Below are 18,457 nucleotides of genomic sequence, written 5' to 3' on the forward strand. Positions count from 1 at the left end.
CACGATCATTATGTTCTTCGTTCCTTAATGGTGAGTTCAATTCTATTCTTTCCTCCAGCATCTGTTGGAAGCCATCCCAATCAGTGCGGCTATTTGCTAACGCTGGACAAGTATTTTCCTTCCATAGAATTGAATCACTCAGAGTCATAATGATGAGTGAGTGGTCGGAATTAAGGTCGAAACTATCCTCTAAATGTAAATAATTATTAACTGATATATTTTTTGTCAGAAATCTATGAGATCTGGGATTTTCCTCGTATCGGTGGGCCAGTGGTTTGGTTTACCAGTTAAAAGAGCTTCGCGCCTCATCTCTTTCATTGCTTTGAAGAGCTGTCTTCCCTTGTGAGTTGTTAAGCGCGATCCAATGCACGTGCTTTGCATTGAAATAACCACCAAGAATGAATTTTTCTCCTAACATATCAAGCAATGTCGAATACTCCTCTCTTCTGATGGAATATCTGGGAGGACAGTGAATAGCTGCAACAACGAAGTGATAATTTACTGCTTGAACTGCTACACCTATCAATTGAATTCTATCACTTTCATGTTTCACTTCTTCATGATGTTGTAGATTGTCTCTGATAATGATGGCACTCCCACCCCTCGCGACAGTAGGTATGATTTGGGACTTCGAAGCCACTTTTTTGCTTGAAATCCCCCTCCCCCCTCTCACCTATCTCCCCCCCCCTGTTCTTAAAATAGATTTTCCCTTCCCCTTGCCCAGTGAAGACGAGGGGGTTCTCTGTTCTAAAAATAGATTTCCCCTTCCCCTTGCCCAGTGGTGATGAGGGGGATGAAGAGAGAGAAAGAGATATCTCTCTCTCACTCTCTCTAAGAACAGATCCACCCTTCCCCTTGCCCAGTGGTGATGAGGGGGATGAAGAGAGAGAAAGAGATATCTCTCTCTCACTCTCTCTCAAAATAGATTTACCCTTCCCCTGCTCCAGTATAGATGAGGGTGATGAAGAAAGTGAGGGAAAAAATAATTTCCCTTTGAGAGGAAAAATTCCCTCTCTACATCTATACTGACAGATTAAAGTGAATTGAGAAATTCTATCTCTCTCTCTCTCTCTCTCTCTCTCTCTCTCTCTACATTAATGCTATACTGACAGATTAAAGTGAATTGAGAAATTCCCTATCACTCTACATCTAATGCTATACTGACAGATTAAAGTGAATCCTTATCTCTACAATAATCTAGTTCTATAATATCCATATTATGCTTGGTTTCCAACTGACAGTCAAGAGTTCAATCAAACTGTTTATGAATGAGTAAAAATTGAGCCTTTTGCTGTACAAACATCCCAGTCGTTATTGTTAAAGTGTTTTCTCCAACAATATGTAAGTATAATTGGAATGAGCTAGCATATCTAAAAATACTCACATATTCTCAGACCTATTTCACTCGGTGGGTGGGGGCTATCTTAATACTCAATGCCTATAGTTACCATGAAACTGTCTTATGAATATATGATTCCCGCTTGCGTTCAATTCCCATGAACGAGAATTAAAACTTCTGATGTTATCCTCATTCAAAACCACTGAATATTCTTTTGGCAACTTAATAGTGTGTTAAAAGTCACCTTCACTATCAATATCGATCATTTTAAGGTGAATTTCGCCATTATCGGCAAATGTTACCTTCGTTACTACAAACCAATCATAAGGATAAAATTCAAAACCCCAATCGGCTAGTGGATTTGCTTCTACAGAGAACTCGTTTAAACTTCTCCAATCAAAATAGTTAGACATCATGTGAACTTGTCGGCTCGGCTGTTCAGACAGAAGTGACACGCGTGCGCGTGTTCTACACTCCCCCTTGTTGAATGTTTCTCCAGAGGAATGACATGTGTGCTACACTGCTCTCTGTGAAGTGAATGTTTCCCCTTTCCAAATTCTATAGATGAGAGTGAGTTCATATAACTCCTACATCGAAAAAACTGTTACATTCAATCATAGACACATGAAAAAATGTATAGTCTGATTTATCATCCTGAAGCGCCATGTGTTAGCAAGAAAACCGTTAAAGTTCACTGTGCTTCAAATTTCTCTCTCTCTCTCATATGCCGAATGTTATCCTTTCACAAGATTTTATGTTTTCGGAGACAATACAAACCTTTATACTGGGCTAAACCCATTTTGGTAGTTATAATTTCGGCAACCTGATTTTCTGAAAGGTTATGTTGCTTAGCTTCTATCCAATTCATATTAGAGCTCACACGTGCGTATCTGCTCACGATATCGTAAGCTATCTTATGGATGAATAAATTAAGATAATCTATGAATGCAGCCGAACATTGCAGTCTCATAACAGAGCCCTCTTCCGAATTTTCAATTGCCTCAGCTATTTCATCACAAATGCTTTTCACAGCGACTTCCATCTTGTTTTTCTTGATAAAATCTCCTATATAATTTTCAGTTGCATACTTTTCTGCACTTTGATTAATCAGAATAGCAATACCATCTTTTGTAATGAATTGTTCAATACCATCCATAATATTCGCTTTTATTGCACTCGCCATTTCAGATAATTGTTTTTCAAACTCTTCCTTTGTTAATGAAGAACTAGTCAATTTCTGCAAAGTAGATTCTAAATATTGCTTATCAATTGGTGATGGGTGTGTTTCATTTACTTTAGTAGAAATTTCTGTACTAAGCTGTTTTAATTTAGTATTGAGGTAGTTTCTGTCCAACACCTCCAAATTCTTAATTTTATCTGATTTGGCTTTTAATTTCTCATCTAAATAACCTTTATCAACTTTATCATTGTTAATAGTGTCCAACTGGGATGAAAAGCTGTCTGTTAAAGTTTTCACTTCTCCTAGAGCAGATTCTAAACTCTCTGCAATAGCTTTATCAATTTTGGCACTAAAATTTTGTAATGAACTTAGAATATGTTCTCTTTCAATTATGCTCACACCGATATTCTTAGTATTTTCCGAAACGAGTTTGGTTATTTGTGAATCTGAATAAAATTTCACAGCTTTGCTAATTCCTTGTTGATTAATCGATTCAATCATTTTCTGTGTTATTGAGTCAATATCGCACGTAAGATTAGCACTACTAGGTGTATCAATCCGACCGAATTGATGCAAAGTCATCGTAACATCAAACAATTAGTTTTGCTTCTTTTAGCTCTTCAATTATAGACACAATCTCAACATCATGTCCAGTGTTGCCAGAAGCTTCTGAGGAATAGAGTAAATTTAATCTTTCCAATGATTCATCAAAATTATCGAAGTATTGATAAATTTTATCATGAGAATTATTTTTTGCAAATTTCAATAAACCCCACCCCTTCTTTTTACTAATTTTTTTACTGGGAAAAAACTTCTGAATCATTTGCGATTTAATTCCCTGATTTCGTTTAACATACCCTCTTCGATCTGAATGTATGCCTGTAAGTGTCAAGATTTTTTATACTTATCCAGATCTCTCTGATTATAAAGATTCGAATTTGGTCTTGAACTGAATAATAACTCAAGTAGACCATGTGTTGAACAAAATCTTTCATTATAAATATCTATATAACCGTTATCGAATATTACTTGCTGATTTCCAATATAATAAACATCATCTTTAGAATTGTATGAAATTCCATAACTAATTGAATTATTCTATTTTTCCGCATGAAACGTTTTTAGGTATTGTGACAGCAGCTTATCGTTTTTACTAGAACCGAGTAAACTGTTTTCGAATTTAGTTGAGCTTAAGAGATTCCCTGTCGAACTCCCATAGTTTTTATCATAACTCGACTCCTCATCATCAATCTCCATACTCTCTTCTTCCTCTTTTACTTCTTTCTTTTTTGGTTTTACACCATGATTAGAGTGGAAACTAGATTTGTTTTTTCCCAGTTCAATTATGGGCTCTATCAACGGTGAGAGCGTTTTCCTATCGTATTCCTCCGATTGTTTTTCAAAATTGAGTAAGCTTCTATGCTTGTTGCTGATTACTTTTCTCAATATCTTAATCTTATTGATTAAACCAATGTTCTTCCTATTCAGTTTTCTGCTGCGTGTTTTAGACAACATACAAAGGATTAATCTCTACTGAATGGTGAGAAACGTATTGAGCGAATCTCGATACTTGCTGCTATTAATTCCACACTCGGTCATAATAGTTACAAAATTATGAGGTTTATGATTCCAAACTTTATGACAAAGTTTACTGAAATCTTTATAAGAAATATCTTCTCCAACATGATCTCTGTGAATTGATTTGAGACTCAATAAATCTATCTTGAAGATTATAATCATATTTGCATTGTCCCTAGTGAAATGTTTCTGTGTAGCTCCATAACTCTAAATTAAATATGCAGTGTCAATATTACGATGTCGGCCTTTAGTAAAATATTCTTTTATTTGAGGTACATGATTAAGTTGTAAATCGTCAAATATAACTAAAGAATATTCTGATATTTTGTTTGAATGTGGTATAGATTAAGAATTGTTGTTTATATGAAATTCAATATCCTTAATTTTTGAAAAGACTTTTCTCAAAAACAAGTATTTATCTTGATACTCGCTCTTCGTATGCAAGTATATAGTTTTAAATCTAAACCCATTCTTTGAAAAAATTAAAATAAATAGCAAATTGGTCTCACCACAGCCTGAAGAGCCTATTATAAGGATCCTTGCATTATGAGGTAACAACTTACCATTTTTACACCATGTTGGGATTTCTTTCTGTCTTATAATATTGTCAAAATTCACTATCGGGATATTACTCATGTTAGACACGTGTACAGCATGTGATCTGATAAGGAACTAATAATTTTTCGTAAGTTATCAAGGAAGAGGCTGTGTGCCACCCACCACATGGGTGTCTGAGTGTGTATGGGTTATGACATCAGAATGCAGCCGACATGTGCTGCTGTCACTCTCACCTTCCACAGCAATGCACTACCAAACTGATACAAGTTTCTCACTTCAATATATCGTTCCCTCTCTCTCCCGCACCCTCTTTATGAGAATGCATCTGCTGCTCCTCCTTATCTAAGCCTTAGGGAAAGCAAACTACGAAAATTAAACTACAGATTGAAATGAAACTGAGAAGCATTTTTTGATAGAGACGTATCATATTTACATCAAATCTTCGTCATATTTACACTGAATGGAATGTATTACAATATGATATCACAATAGATTATTTTTCATCTAATAGTTGACTTCTACTGATATAACTAGGTGTTGAAAATCCAATCCACTTAACAAGCAATCCTTTTTTGTCACGCTTTAATATTTTTTCAATCAGATATACTTGTCTCTCCGATTTGTTTTATTGTGTTTTTCTAATTTCTTTTCCGTAAAACCTACCACTAATTACTTCTCCGTTTAGATCTCACAAGCTGTACGTTACAGGTTGAGAAGGGAATATAGAATGAATCACAAAATACTCTGTGCTCCAATTTATGTTATAAGATTTATAGAAAAAAAACCTTTTCTTTGAGATTTGTACAACATCTCCTAGCTTGAATTTCGGTTTTGAATTTTTCAATTTATATCGTCTATTGAATGCAGAATTCAAAGACATTAAAACATGATTACGATCTTTTTTCCTTACATCTTTAGGTTTCATTCTAATTGAAGTGTGCATTGTTGCATTATAATCGCGAACCAAACTGTCTAGCTGCTATATCCAGTTTTTGGTTCCACGTTCAGTTGAATATCTATAAATTTTTGCTTTAATTGTTCTATTAAACCTTTCAACTATGGAAGCTTTCTTATCGCTAAAAACATGGTTATGTTTAATATTGTATCTATCTAATAGCGCTTTAACATTTGAATTAAAGAATTCTGTTCCCTGATCTGATTGAAACAACTTAGCTCCCTTATTTTTAGAAATAATGGGTAGGAGTGCATCAAATACAGATTGACTTGACTTGTCTTTCAATGGTACACAATATGCAAATTTTGAAAAACAATTAATAACAGCTAAGATATACCTATAACCTTTATTAAAACGTGATAAACTGCTTATCTCAATGAGATCGGCTTGAAGTAAGTCTTTTTCACTTTTCAACTCATATTTGCGAGTGGGATAGTTGACACATGGTAAGCTATGGAGTTCTAACGCTATCTTAGATCTAATAATATTCATATTTACAACACAAAATCAAAATTAGTGGTGATGGATGATCGTCGCAGGACATACTGAGCAATCAGTTCAGAGCGTTGTTGGCACTCTATAATGTCCAAAAGGCAAAGTGTCCACACAATTCTCTGCAATATATCTCTTATCGTCATAAGGACTCAAACAGATTTTTGCACTTTCAATCTGATACATGGTGTGATTATAGGACCTCATCATATTGAATTTTTCAATGTGTTCACAACGTTCAATCAACGATTTCTTATATAAATAAAAAATAAGTTTTCTACATTTCACTCCGGTCTGTACACCCTTTGCTACACATTTATTTACAGGTTCTTCATTCTCATTACATACTGAATACAAGTAAAGTTTAGATCAAAGCCCTATAAATTTATGGACGGGTTTTGAGGCTGTCTCATCCTTGAACTTTTCTACAACTTTATTTCTCTCCATGGAAAAGCAGGGATGGTAAGGGGGATAGTTACTAGTGTCGAAAAGGTTCAAATTCTCTTTAATCAACTGATACACGTCTTCCACTTTTACATTTAAAAGAAAACTATCGGTATCGGTCATACAGAGTTCTACGCGATCCCACAGTATAATTTTTTGTAATTTACAATGGAAAAAATCTTATATATTGAATTTACTCAACTCCAGTATGGGAAACCCGGAATAGACAGGCTTGTTCATTTTTGGTTCCAACTTACGAGAGAAAACCGCGATCATGTTCGGACTAATTATTTGCCAGCATTTGCATAACGGATTTGAAATGTACTTATCTAACCATTTTTCATCTGTGATAATTTTAACATTGATATGCTTGCGAACTGATTGAACAGTCTTGCCAAAGATAGGATTGCAACAGGCCTTGAAGAAGGATATTTCAAATTTATTTTTCATGTTCTTTCTATTGCTGATATTGAAGTCGATGTAGCTATTCAGCCAGGGAGATTGGAAAAAGCCAATTACGCGATGTACTTTCATTAATTGCAAACCGAGCTGAAGGTAGAGTTTTAAATTGAGGTAGTGGACAATGTACTTCTCACGGTCAAAAAGTGTGTTCATGAGCTTTTTGGTTCCAGTTTGACCGTTCTCATTTGTTTGATAGTTTGACAGCAATTTGTGTGGAGGTGTTTGGTGGAGAGGCATGAGTGGGAAGCTGGCATGCTTATCATGTAACTCTTTTGGATACTTGAGATCGCATTCTATTACATATCCAGTTTCTGAATTGCTGTCCAAATTCGCGAAATCAAGCTTAGAAATTTCTTCCTCTGAGAGGAATTTGAAATTTCCAACAGGTAAGTTCTGGCTCATAGCTTCTGGGTATAAGCTGTTTGCATTGATATAAAGGAGATAATTACTCGGTTTTGAGGGGTCGTATGTCTCAGGTAGATGTTTGTTATTCGCCTCACAATAACGTTTACCGATAGATGAAACCCCACCCCTCATCACCACCTCAAACATGAGATGCATGTCAAGATGAGTAATCAACTCTAGTTCAACTTTAGTATGTTTCAACATGCAATTCCAGGTAAAGTGCGTGAGGGAAACAAAATGAGTGACATCAAGGCCATATGAGCTGAAAATCGTAGACCTCATGGATTCAAAAACTTCCGCTAATAGCATCACATCCAAACATAAATTGAAATCATGATATTCACCGAGCGATTTCAGCTTGAATGTCGAGAACACTCTTTGTGCATGCTCATATTCTTCGCTAGACAGAGGTGTATCAGTTAAATCATTATGAAAACATTCGATGGGGGGAAGTGATGTTCCCGCGAATTTTTTGGGACAACTCATGTATAAGTAAGGATATATTCCTTTTTTCAACAAGAGTTGTCTGTGTTCGCGCGGCGGGTGATGAAACACTGAAAATAAACGTTCAAACTTCTTTTCCATGTCTGTACTTTCTACCAAATTACGCACCAATACTTCCAAGGATTTGTTCATAAACTTGTAGGAATCTAAAAATTTAATTTTGCCCACTGAAAGTGTCAAAAATCTCTCTGACGTATTTGCGATGCAGGAAATATTTTTTTTGCATTTACCGAGCGCTTTCAAGATGAAATGTGAATCAAACCCGGAGAAATTGTGAAAATAACACGAAATGTACTCCGGAGTACAAGCCAATAAATAACAAGAAACGTGCGCCTCACATAGGTAATTTCCGGTTTCATGCGTGTGGTGATGACATTTAATATCGGTGTCTAAGAACGGTTCGGCACAAAGCCCACAGTTTACCAAATTTTGAAATTCGCGCTCTTGACTTTCGGATAAATGTTGCATCAGAATTTCTCATTTTATATCCTCATACAAAATGTCGCCAAGATCCTGTAATTCCCTGAAGAAATTTCTCCATGATTTTTTTATCTAAACTACTCGATCTATGGAGTACAGGTCTGTAAGTGAATTCCCCGTTCACATCGATAACAACTAAACAATACCAGCAGGGAATATGTCGCACTGTTTTCTTTGTATAGCTATGAGTGATTTCATCCAAATTGGATTCATCATCATCAACATTATTATCGATATTAACAACGTAAGTTTCTAAATCCGCGTAAATGGTGAACTTTTTCTTCAACGTGGCGCCTAGTTTCTTAAATTTAATTGTCTCTCCTCGTTCAGGATATGGAACATGCTGTGATTCAAACTTGGAACAAAGCTGTTCATGTTTCATCAAATTTGCTTTGCCATCATAATTTTCAGATTTGTCCGATGTAAATCTATGAAAACCTAAATTACAAATGTGTACTTGACTGTGGTGTTTTGGAAGGTGAGAGAGAAGACGCGATAATCTGTTTTTCTCATTTGCGGTATTAATTAAACAGAAATGCGTTTTTCCTGCATCAGCTTCCAGCATTGAAAGATTAATTTGGTGCTTACGAGTGCGGAAAATGCTCGTGCGGTAGGGGAAAAACTTTTTGTTGTCATACGCAATGACATGAATTGCAATATCCGGATTCAGTATTTCAAATTTCTTAATATCGTGTGTCGTCACCGGAAAATTTACACCTCGCGTATTAAGTGTGTGAGCAAACTTGCTCAAATACTTTACAGTCAAGTGTGAGTTCCTTGGTTTCTGATTGAAATACGTGAGGACTGACCATGAAAACCATTTTTCGTCAGACAGATTTTTGACATTTATAATGCAATTTTTGTTTTTAAGAAACTGCGGTGTTTGAATGAAACTGGATGTGAATATTGGATTAAATTTAATCACGTTCACATCCAGTGAGTCAATTTTCTTCAAAACCCAACCACTGCCATGTCGAACAAAGTTGTCAAAAGATGAAAGGATTTTTCTTATGGCCAACATGAAATGATCGATTAAACCTTCATAATGCTCAAGCACGTTTAGCGATATGTTGGAGTAACTATGAAGATTTTTGAGAGATGAGACAGTCTCGCTAACCTCATCATCCATCACAACTAATTTATACAACAAAACATTCAAGACAATGAATTATTTTACATTGGCATCATGCCGTGCCGCATGCTTCCTATTTATGTCGAAAACATGCCGTTTCAATCTCTCGAGAACGTTCTCGATGCTTATTTCTTCAGGATCCTCGATGGTTATATGATGGCGGACTGCGCTGGAATTCACGCCATGTAGTCTTCGTTCCCTCGGCATGATGATGTTAGATTCTGGAAAACGAAAGAATAACGATCAGCATGATATAGAATTAGAGTGATAGAGTACAACTGCATGTTTTTAAATCAGTTGTGAATTGGCATTGGTAGGAGAAGGCTGTGTGAGAATGATATCTCAAGATCACATAATGTTGCATGGAAGATTAAGATTATTAACTTTTGATAAAAGATGGACGAAATCTTCTCAGCATTTGTCTGCGGAAAACATGGCGAAAGAGGGATTTATATTTGCATGTGCACCAGACATTGTGCGATGTGTATTTTGTTCAATTTATTTGGGAAAATGGGAAGAAAGTGACATACCAGCAAGAGAACATGCAAGGTACAGCACGAACTGTGCATTGAGAGGGAAAGATAATAATAACAATTAAAGAGGAGAATTTTGATAATAATATTCCACGCCAATATGAAGGAAGATATTTAACTTTTAATCGTGTAGAAGATTCATCCATTCAAGGAGTGTATTTTGAAAAGCATCATCCACATTGTGACTATTGTAAATCATTATCTGATAAAGCAGACTATTTTGCAAGAAATGGTTATTTCTTACATAAAAATCACTATCTGCAATGTGTCTATTGCAAATATATCATCGAAAATCCATTTGAAAAAGTAATACATTCATCATTTTGTTTATATGAACAGTGCGAGAAAGAAGGGGAAGGAGAGTCTATTGAATCTATTGAAAAAAAAAATTTTATTATTCAAGTGTTGATCAAACTGTTTTATGAAAAAGTTAAGGATCCTCAGATCTGAGAGTGTCTAGTGTAGTGAAAATCTCGTTTTTCATGTCATTTAATAACGGTTCTCATGCATTAGGAAGTTTGCAAAAGTCAGTTTCTAGGTTAGATTGATCAATTGAAATAAGAGGAATACGCACATTGATGTAACGATAGATGGACTTTGATCAACCTGCGTCAAACCTTGAGAGCTGAATTTACCAAACAAGCAGAGGAGGGAGGATTATAGTATACTGGAAACAATAATAAAAATAGTAGTACATGATAGGGCTAGCAGATAGGATAGAGAATCGCAGCAGCTGAACTGAGTGTTACTTTGTTATCTGCCGTGACCAACCGCACTAAATTCACTGATAAGCATTATTCAATACATCTGTAACAGTAAATTAGAGTTCCCTCAATTCAAAACTGTCAATAATCTGAGATAATCCATTTTATAGTGTCTAACAGTGATTTTATTTCTTTCTACCGTTGAGTAAGGCAATCCAAACAGCTCGAAGCAATGTCTACTATTGAAGAGAAATTAGATCAAATATTAGGTAAACTGCAAAAACTGGATACTTTGGATAATAAGGTGGATACAATAAATAATAATTTTCGGAAGGAAATAGAAGAAATCAAAACGGAAATTTTTCACATAAAACAAGAGAAGGCAAAGAAGGACATGCTCAAGGATGTGAAAAAAAAAATTCAACCTGTTGCTGTATGGAGTTCGAAGTGAAGAGTTTTTCGCTATGAATGAGGAGGTTATTGCAATTTTACAGTTTATGGTTCCTGATACTAATGAAAATTCCATTAGAGACTTATGGAGAATGAACAGGAATAAAGTAGGATCACCGGTTATTGTAAAACTAAATTCAATAAAATTGTAATTGAAAATTTGATATTGAAAGAAAAAGAAAACTGCAAGAAAATGAAAGATTCGAAAGTATTCAAATAAAGGAAGATTTTACTCGTGAGATAAGGGCTATCAGAAAACAATTATTCCCACATCTAGTAAGTTTAAAATCAGAAGGAAGAAAAGTGATTATGATAGGAGACAAATTGAAAGTTGATGGGAGGGTTTTTTCCCTGGATGACCTGGAAAAGCAAGAGTCTAACTCCTCCAAGAGAGCAAGAAGCGAAGAGAAATCTCCAAAGCTGCAGGTAGAAATAACCAAGAATTCCCATGATCGTCGGTCTTCAAAGAAAGGAAGAAAACTCAACAGAAATAACAGTTTAGATAGATTTGTCATGAAAAACACTGAAAAAAATAGAGAAGGGGAGAAGCTGAAGGAACCAAAAATTACAAATCAAGATGAGAATTCAGCAGGAGTGGAGCAAACAGAAAACCAGAACGAATAGCAAATTATGGGAACCAGGCCGCCAACCAACAAAATCCGAAAAAAGATTGATTGTAATAATTTAGAAGATAAGAGGAATAGCATTTCCCCAGGATGGTTGGTCGCCGAGGGGAAAAATGACCAATACCCCCCAGGGTTAATTGTAGGTACTTTGAACGTTCGTACTCTTAGAACCGAAGATAGATTGTGTGAATTGGAGGAAGCACTAGAGAAGACAAATATTGATATTCTAGGAGTATCCGAAGTGAGAAGGAACTCTGAAAAAATCGTACAAAGGTAAAGTAGATATATTTTCTATCACTATGGAGAAACGCAAGCCCAAAAAGGAGTGGGATTAATCATTGAAGAAAAACTGAAATCAAAAATAATTGAATTCAAAGGGATTATGGAGAGGCTGGCTATTTTGAGAATAAGAGTCGGGTGTTCAAAGATATTGAAGTTTATGCACCGACTGCAGAAGCAGAGAAAGAGGAACGTGAAGCATTCTACGAGCAGTTGTCCACAGCAATCAGACATGAAAAAAATAACTGGAAAAATACGGCAATAATTTTAGGAGATTTCAATGCTCAGGTCGGTCAACAAGAAGACATAGAAGCAAATGTAGTTGGTGAATATGGATATGGGAGAAGGAACGAAGTAGGTCAGTTGTTAGTCGATTTCTGTTTCCAGCATGGCTTGAAGGTAATCAACACTTTCTTCAAGAAAAGAGCTGGGAAAAAGTGGACTTGGATTTCCCCCAACCAGCAGACCAAAAATGAGATTGATTATGTGCTTACCGCTCAAAGTGGATTTATAAAACGGTTCGAAGTGACAGGGAAATTTCAATCCACAACGGATCATAGAATGTTAATAATCGAACTATCACAGAATTGGACAACAGGGAGACCAAGAACTGAATGGAACGGATCTATGAGCAGGACTCCAGTGATTGATGACAATGGTTTGAGGGAATTGGAAGACAGTATACAATTGTTAAGTCGAACTCATCTTCAGGCTGACTTTCAAGAGAGTTATAATATATTAGAAAATGCTATAAGAAACACTTTTAGACTCTCACAGACTTCCAATTTTAGCAAAATATCACAGAGTACACTGCAAACAATAAAAGCACGGGAGGACATGAAGCGAAGAAAACAGAAGAATACAAAAGAAAAATTAGAATACAATTTATTATGCAAAAAAGCTAGATTTGAAATTCGCAGAGATATCGAACGATTTGAAGACAATATTATCAACAGAATTTTAGAAACTGATGGCTCCACAAAGAAAATCAGGAAAACCCTTTCAAGTGGTGTAGAGTGGAATACTGGTTTGAAAGACAAGACAGGCCGTATAGATAGGAAGAGAGATGGCATAATTGAGAAGGCATCAGTGAATTATGAGGAGTTGTTTAAAAGTTCCTGTAAAAATTGTGAGGAGTTAAAAATATGAGGAGGTGTAAAAATATGAGGAGTTGTTTAAAAGTTCCAAGAATTGTCCTCAGATGACAAAAATTGTCCTCTGAGGACAATTTTCCTCTCCTCAGAGGATAAAATCAAAGTAAAAATGTACTTACATGTGTTGGTTAATGCTGCGTGAATGACAGGTATCTCCTCATATATAGATGCAGGTATAGATAGCGCCTATGCTTCCTTTTCGGATTGCCCGTTAACCTCACAGGTATGTTGCCTCAATGAGAGCTCAACTGCTTATGAGGTGGGAAGCCGAGTTGAGAGGTGAGAAAATGCTGTGAAAACAATAAAATATTAAATAACTGATAATATTAGAAATCAATAAGCATCACGAGAGGCGGGATGCTATTCAAAAATATAGAATGTTTGAGTGAGCCCCATGCTGAGACGTAGAGGAGAATTTTTTTTTTTCATCTTCCAACACGTGTCACTTGCATGAGGATGCTATTCGAGAATATAGAATGTTTGAGTGATTGTAACGGTTTTTTATGATAGGAGAGAATACTTACAAATCTGAATGATGTTGATAACGATGTGGGAGCACATGTTGTTCCGTGCCTAGGGGAGAAATTTGAATCTTTTTCGCCTTGTACCACGCCTCGCTCTCACTCGCATGAGTCTGGAACAGAGAGAGAGAAACGCATGGTATATAAACAGAAGTAATTAGAGGAAAATTGACATTTACGTCAGAGCCAGATTATAGTGCACTTCACTATCGTACGAGATGAGTTCTCCATCATCATCATCATCATCGTTCATCCTCCCAGATAGCCCACCAGCCCATCAGCGTATCCTCAACTACTGGCAACAAAAAGCTGCACTCGCTGCCGAGTTGTCTGCTACCACACCCGCTCCTTCTCCGCTCACTGTGGAACCACCATCACCAGGCGAGATCGTGCTGGGAGACAGTCCGCTTCAACGCCTGGCGCCACCTGCTACCTGGGCACCGCGGCGAGCGGTGCTAACTAGCCTATCCAACAAGATCAAGCAGAAGCAGGGGAAGAGGAGGTTGTCATTTGAGGAACCTGAGGTTAGCGGGGAAGAGGACGAGGAGACAATCTACTCACAAACAAAGGTTAGTTTCAACAAATATTATTAACTTGTATGTGTACAGATTTTTTTTTTTTAACAATTGATCATGGAAAAAAACTGTACACATACAAGCCTTTGATTATCATTATTTGATAGCAAGGAATTATTATTTGAACTGATTAGAAATTGAATTACAAGATATTAGTGTTTAAAGTAATCGATCATGCATCAATTATTTGATAGCAAGGAAATATCATTTGAACTGATTAGAAATTGAATTACAAGATATTATTGTTTGAAGTAATCGATCATGCATCAATTATTCGATAGCAAGGAAATATTATTTGAACTGATTAGAAATTGAATTACGAGATATTAGTGTTTAAAGTAATCGATCATGCATCAATTATTCGATAGCAAGGAAATATTATTTGAGCTGATTAGAAATTTAATTACAAGATATTATTGTTTAAAGTGATCAATCATGCATCAATTATTAGATAGCAAGGAAATATTATTTAAACTGATTAGAAATTGAATTACAAGATATTAGTGTTTAAAGTAATCAATCGATCATGCATCAATTATTCGATAGCAAGGAAATATTATTTGAGCTGATAAGAAATTCAATTACAAGATATTATTGTTCAAAGTAATTGATCATGCATAAATTATTCGATAGCAAGGAAATATTATTTGAACTAGTTAGAGATGGAATTAAGAGATATTAGGCCTATTGTTCAAAGTAATTGCTCATGTATAAATTATTACTCACTTTGAGATTGTGTAGTGAATCTATTGATCAAGTTCTCTAGTATGATTTGATGAATCTGATTTGATGATAATCTGAAACAAATAAGACACTAATCAAATATTTTTCAACAGAAACGAGCTGGAATGGAGCACGCCTCGTCACTTGCCCCGCTGATGAAGGAGGTGCAGGGGACGGGGGAGGTTGAGTTGGACTTTGTCCAACTCATCAATCAGCCTGTAGCCAAACCCTGGGTGCAGCTGAGAGAATTAAAGGAGGATGCTCCCTATCTTATTATCGGCGCAAGGGAGCATACGAATAAACATGGGCGATGAGTTATTTTAAAAATTAGCAATGCAGCAAGCAAATCTGTGTGTGAGGCATATTTACCACAACGATTTTCTTCCTGAATTACCACGGAAAAAATAGAACAATTTAATAAAACTTGTAAAAATTTTGTAATGATAGTATCACATAAGTCTGGGAATTGGACCGATATAAAAATTGTTAAGCATTAACAATTTTTATATCTATACAATTCATCGACTTATGTGTTACGAATTATATAGATGTATGTGTGAAAGTAGTATTAGTAGTGAATGAATTGTGTACATATTTGATAAAAAATTGTTTTCAATTCTTACCTGTTGTTGTTGTTGTTGATAAGTTCACAATGAATAGTAGAAACACAGAAGAAGAATGGTTCACCTTTCACCTGCTTACACTCTGTTGTGAATGATAAGTAAAGAAGCTGAGCTCCCCTTTTATAGTTTGTTGTGAGCATGCTCAGAGGCTCAGTAGTCTTTACTACTACATACACACAGACACACACACACACACATACAGCCAAGCAGCTTCGGTGAGTTGATGCGTTGCTCCCTCCCACATCTGTTTTAACACGTGTTCCTGCAGATATGGGTTGGCACGATGACATCATATTCCCCCCCCCTTTCAAATTGCATTCACCTTTTCAGATTTGTTATTTGAAATAATATTCTTATCATTCAAGCAATGTTATAAGCACATAGCAATCTGATACATGGTGTGAATTCATTTCCAACTCGATTGAAAATTAAACCAATTCAATTTTCTTTTGATTAAGTTGGTGTAATGATTAATTAATTAATTTACCTCAGTTAATGTTCAAACATTGAGTTGAAAGGTAAGAAAATTGTATGTAGGAGAAAGCAGAGTTCAAGGAAATGAGGTAGAGGAATCTTGAGTTCAGTGGCAAAAGTTTTTAAGGGTGTGACAGGTTTGGGTGGTAATGTCACATCAACTATTCTAAATAAGCTAATTGACAATCTGCAAGATAAATTCACCTCCCTGGGGGGTATCAGTATTGTGGGCCGGGCACAAAGGTTAATGAAAGGTTAAAGAGAGGTGATCAAGGTATAAATTCATTAGATAGAGCCTGTAAGGTACATGATATAGCTTATACACAAAATAGTGATAATAAAACTCAAGCGGTAGCTGACAGGGCTCTAGCGAACGCAGCATGGGACATATTCAAAAATCCACAAACACCCCTTGCCGAGAAAGCACTTAGCTATCTTGTTACAAATGTCATGAAAGCTAAAGCAGCGTTTGGTGGGTATTTGAGAAAGAAGAAGAAGAAGGGGAAGAATGAGGGAAGAAGTTATAGTAATGATATCAGACGCAAAGCTATAGCTCAGTTGAAAAAACATATTGCAGGGAAAGGCTATTTTTTGAAGCCTTTTCCTCAAATAACCAGTGGGGGGAGAGTTTCAATCCCACCCTCTTTACCACCACCGCCATCATCATATGGAATGAGTTTATTCCCCCAAAAACAAGTTAAGAAACATAGAACAACAAAGAAGAGTAGGAAGAAGAAGAAGAAGAAGAAGATATGAATATTGAAGGAGAATTGAGTGATTATGATTTGATTGATTGGTCGAAATTATCACAGATTCAGCTAAGAGGTATATATATGCTAGATGCATTACCCAAAAAAATTCTAAAAAATGAGAATGCCATTGTGAATTTAGCAAGGGAAAGCAAAGATGGCACACATTGGGTTGCATATGAAAAAGTCGGCTCCAATGTTTGGTATTTTGATCCAATTGGAAATTTACAACCGCCATACAAATTGGACAAATATTGGAAAAAAGAAATTGGAGTAAATATCATATTTTATAATGTAGAGCACATGCAACCATTAAATAGTGATTTTTGTGGTCATCTTACATTATTGTTTCTTGCAAATCAGTTGTAATTAAGTGTTTGTGGTGAACACACACACACATGACAAGATGGTTGTTATTACATTAAGATCTAACACAAGTAACCTCTACGAACATTTACAAGAAACTATAGAATTGAATAAAAATCGTGAATGGGAAATTGGATTGATTTATTTTTGTAGCTACAATAGTATTGCAAACATTAACAAAGGAACAAATTCCAGCTTCAAATATGGTGATAGATTAATTGAGCTGGATATGGGTGCATATGAAGGTGAGGATATTATAAAATCTTTTAAGAATAAATTGAATATTGATGAGAAGGAGAAGAATAAACTTATTATACATGCAAACGCAAATACTATGAAGATTGAAATTCATTCTGATGAAGCTATTGATTCAAAACGTACTGATTCGATTGGTAAGATACTTGGTTTTGATAATGTTGTTTTGCAACCAATTAAATGGCATTATTCTCAGCATTTGGTTAACATAACAAGCATTGGTAGTATTGTACTCGAGTGTAATTTAGCATGTGGTAGTTACTCTGATGGAAAACAAAAACATATAATCTACAAATTTTTGCCAAAGGTTCCTAGCGGCTATTTAATAAACAAAGTACCATCGCCGATTATTTATGTACCTTTGAATACGCATCGAATTCAAACTATTAATGTAAAGGTAACAGACCAGAATGGATTGTTTATTGATTTCCGTGGAGATACAATTACAATTAGGTTGCACATATGTGAAAAACAAAAGTAAAGGTAATGGGTTATCTTGTTTTCAATCCACGTTCAAATAAGACGTGTACACACAATGTCATTAGAGAGACAAACGTGAGAGCGTCAAAACCTAAAAACAAACATGCTTTGTCAGCTAAGAGTGCGAGAATATTAGAAAAGTTAGGTTTTATAGTTGATTGGCAGAATGTTAGGAGGAGGAGCTGCAATGAGTGAAATTCTGGACATGGAGACAGACCTTCAGTTTTATAATGATATAACCAAATTCCAATTTCACACTCATACAGTTTATTCGGGACAGGAAATAAAAAACTCTGATGAGGCACATATTGGCATAAATTCTTTAGATGTCTATTCTTCACCTTGCAAATCATCTATATTTATTGAGGGAACAGTTAACTGTACAAAACCAGGAACAGAGCCGGCTGATCCACCAG

At 35.6% G+C, this 18,457-nt stretch overlaps 1 protein-coding gene across 1 annotated transcript in view; it reads left to right on the forward strand.

Moving 5' to 3' along the window:
• The first annotated feature begins 14,014 nt into the window (after nt 1–14,014).
• The window catches only part of LOC120354269, a 56,634-nt gene continuing 52,191 nt past the window's right edge, over nt 14,015–18,457 (forward strand). Inside the window, exons 1-2 of the mRNA XM_039441164.1 lie at nt 14,015–14,365; nt 15,208–15,401. Coding sequence (XP_039297098.1) covers nt 14,015–14,365; nt 15,208–15,401 — 545 coding nt within the window. The remainder of the gene's footprint in view (nt 14,366–15,207; nt 15,402–18,457) is intronic.

This window comes from Nilaparvata lugens, chromosome 14 (assembly GCF_014356525.2).
Source record: "Nilaparvata lugens isolate BPH chromosome 14, ASM1435652v1, whole genome shotgun sequence".
Taxonomy (NCBI): domain Eukaryota; kingdom Metazoa; phylum Arthropoda; class Insecta; order Hemiptera; family Delphacidae; genus Nilaparvata; species Nilaparvata lugens.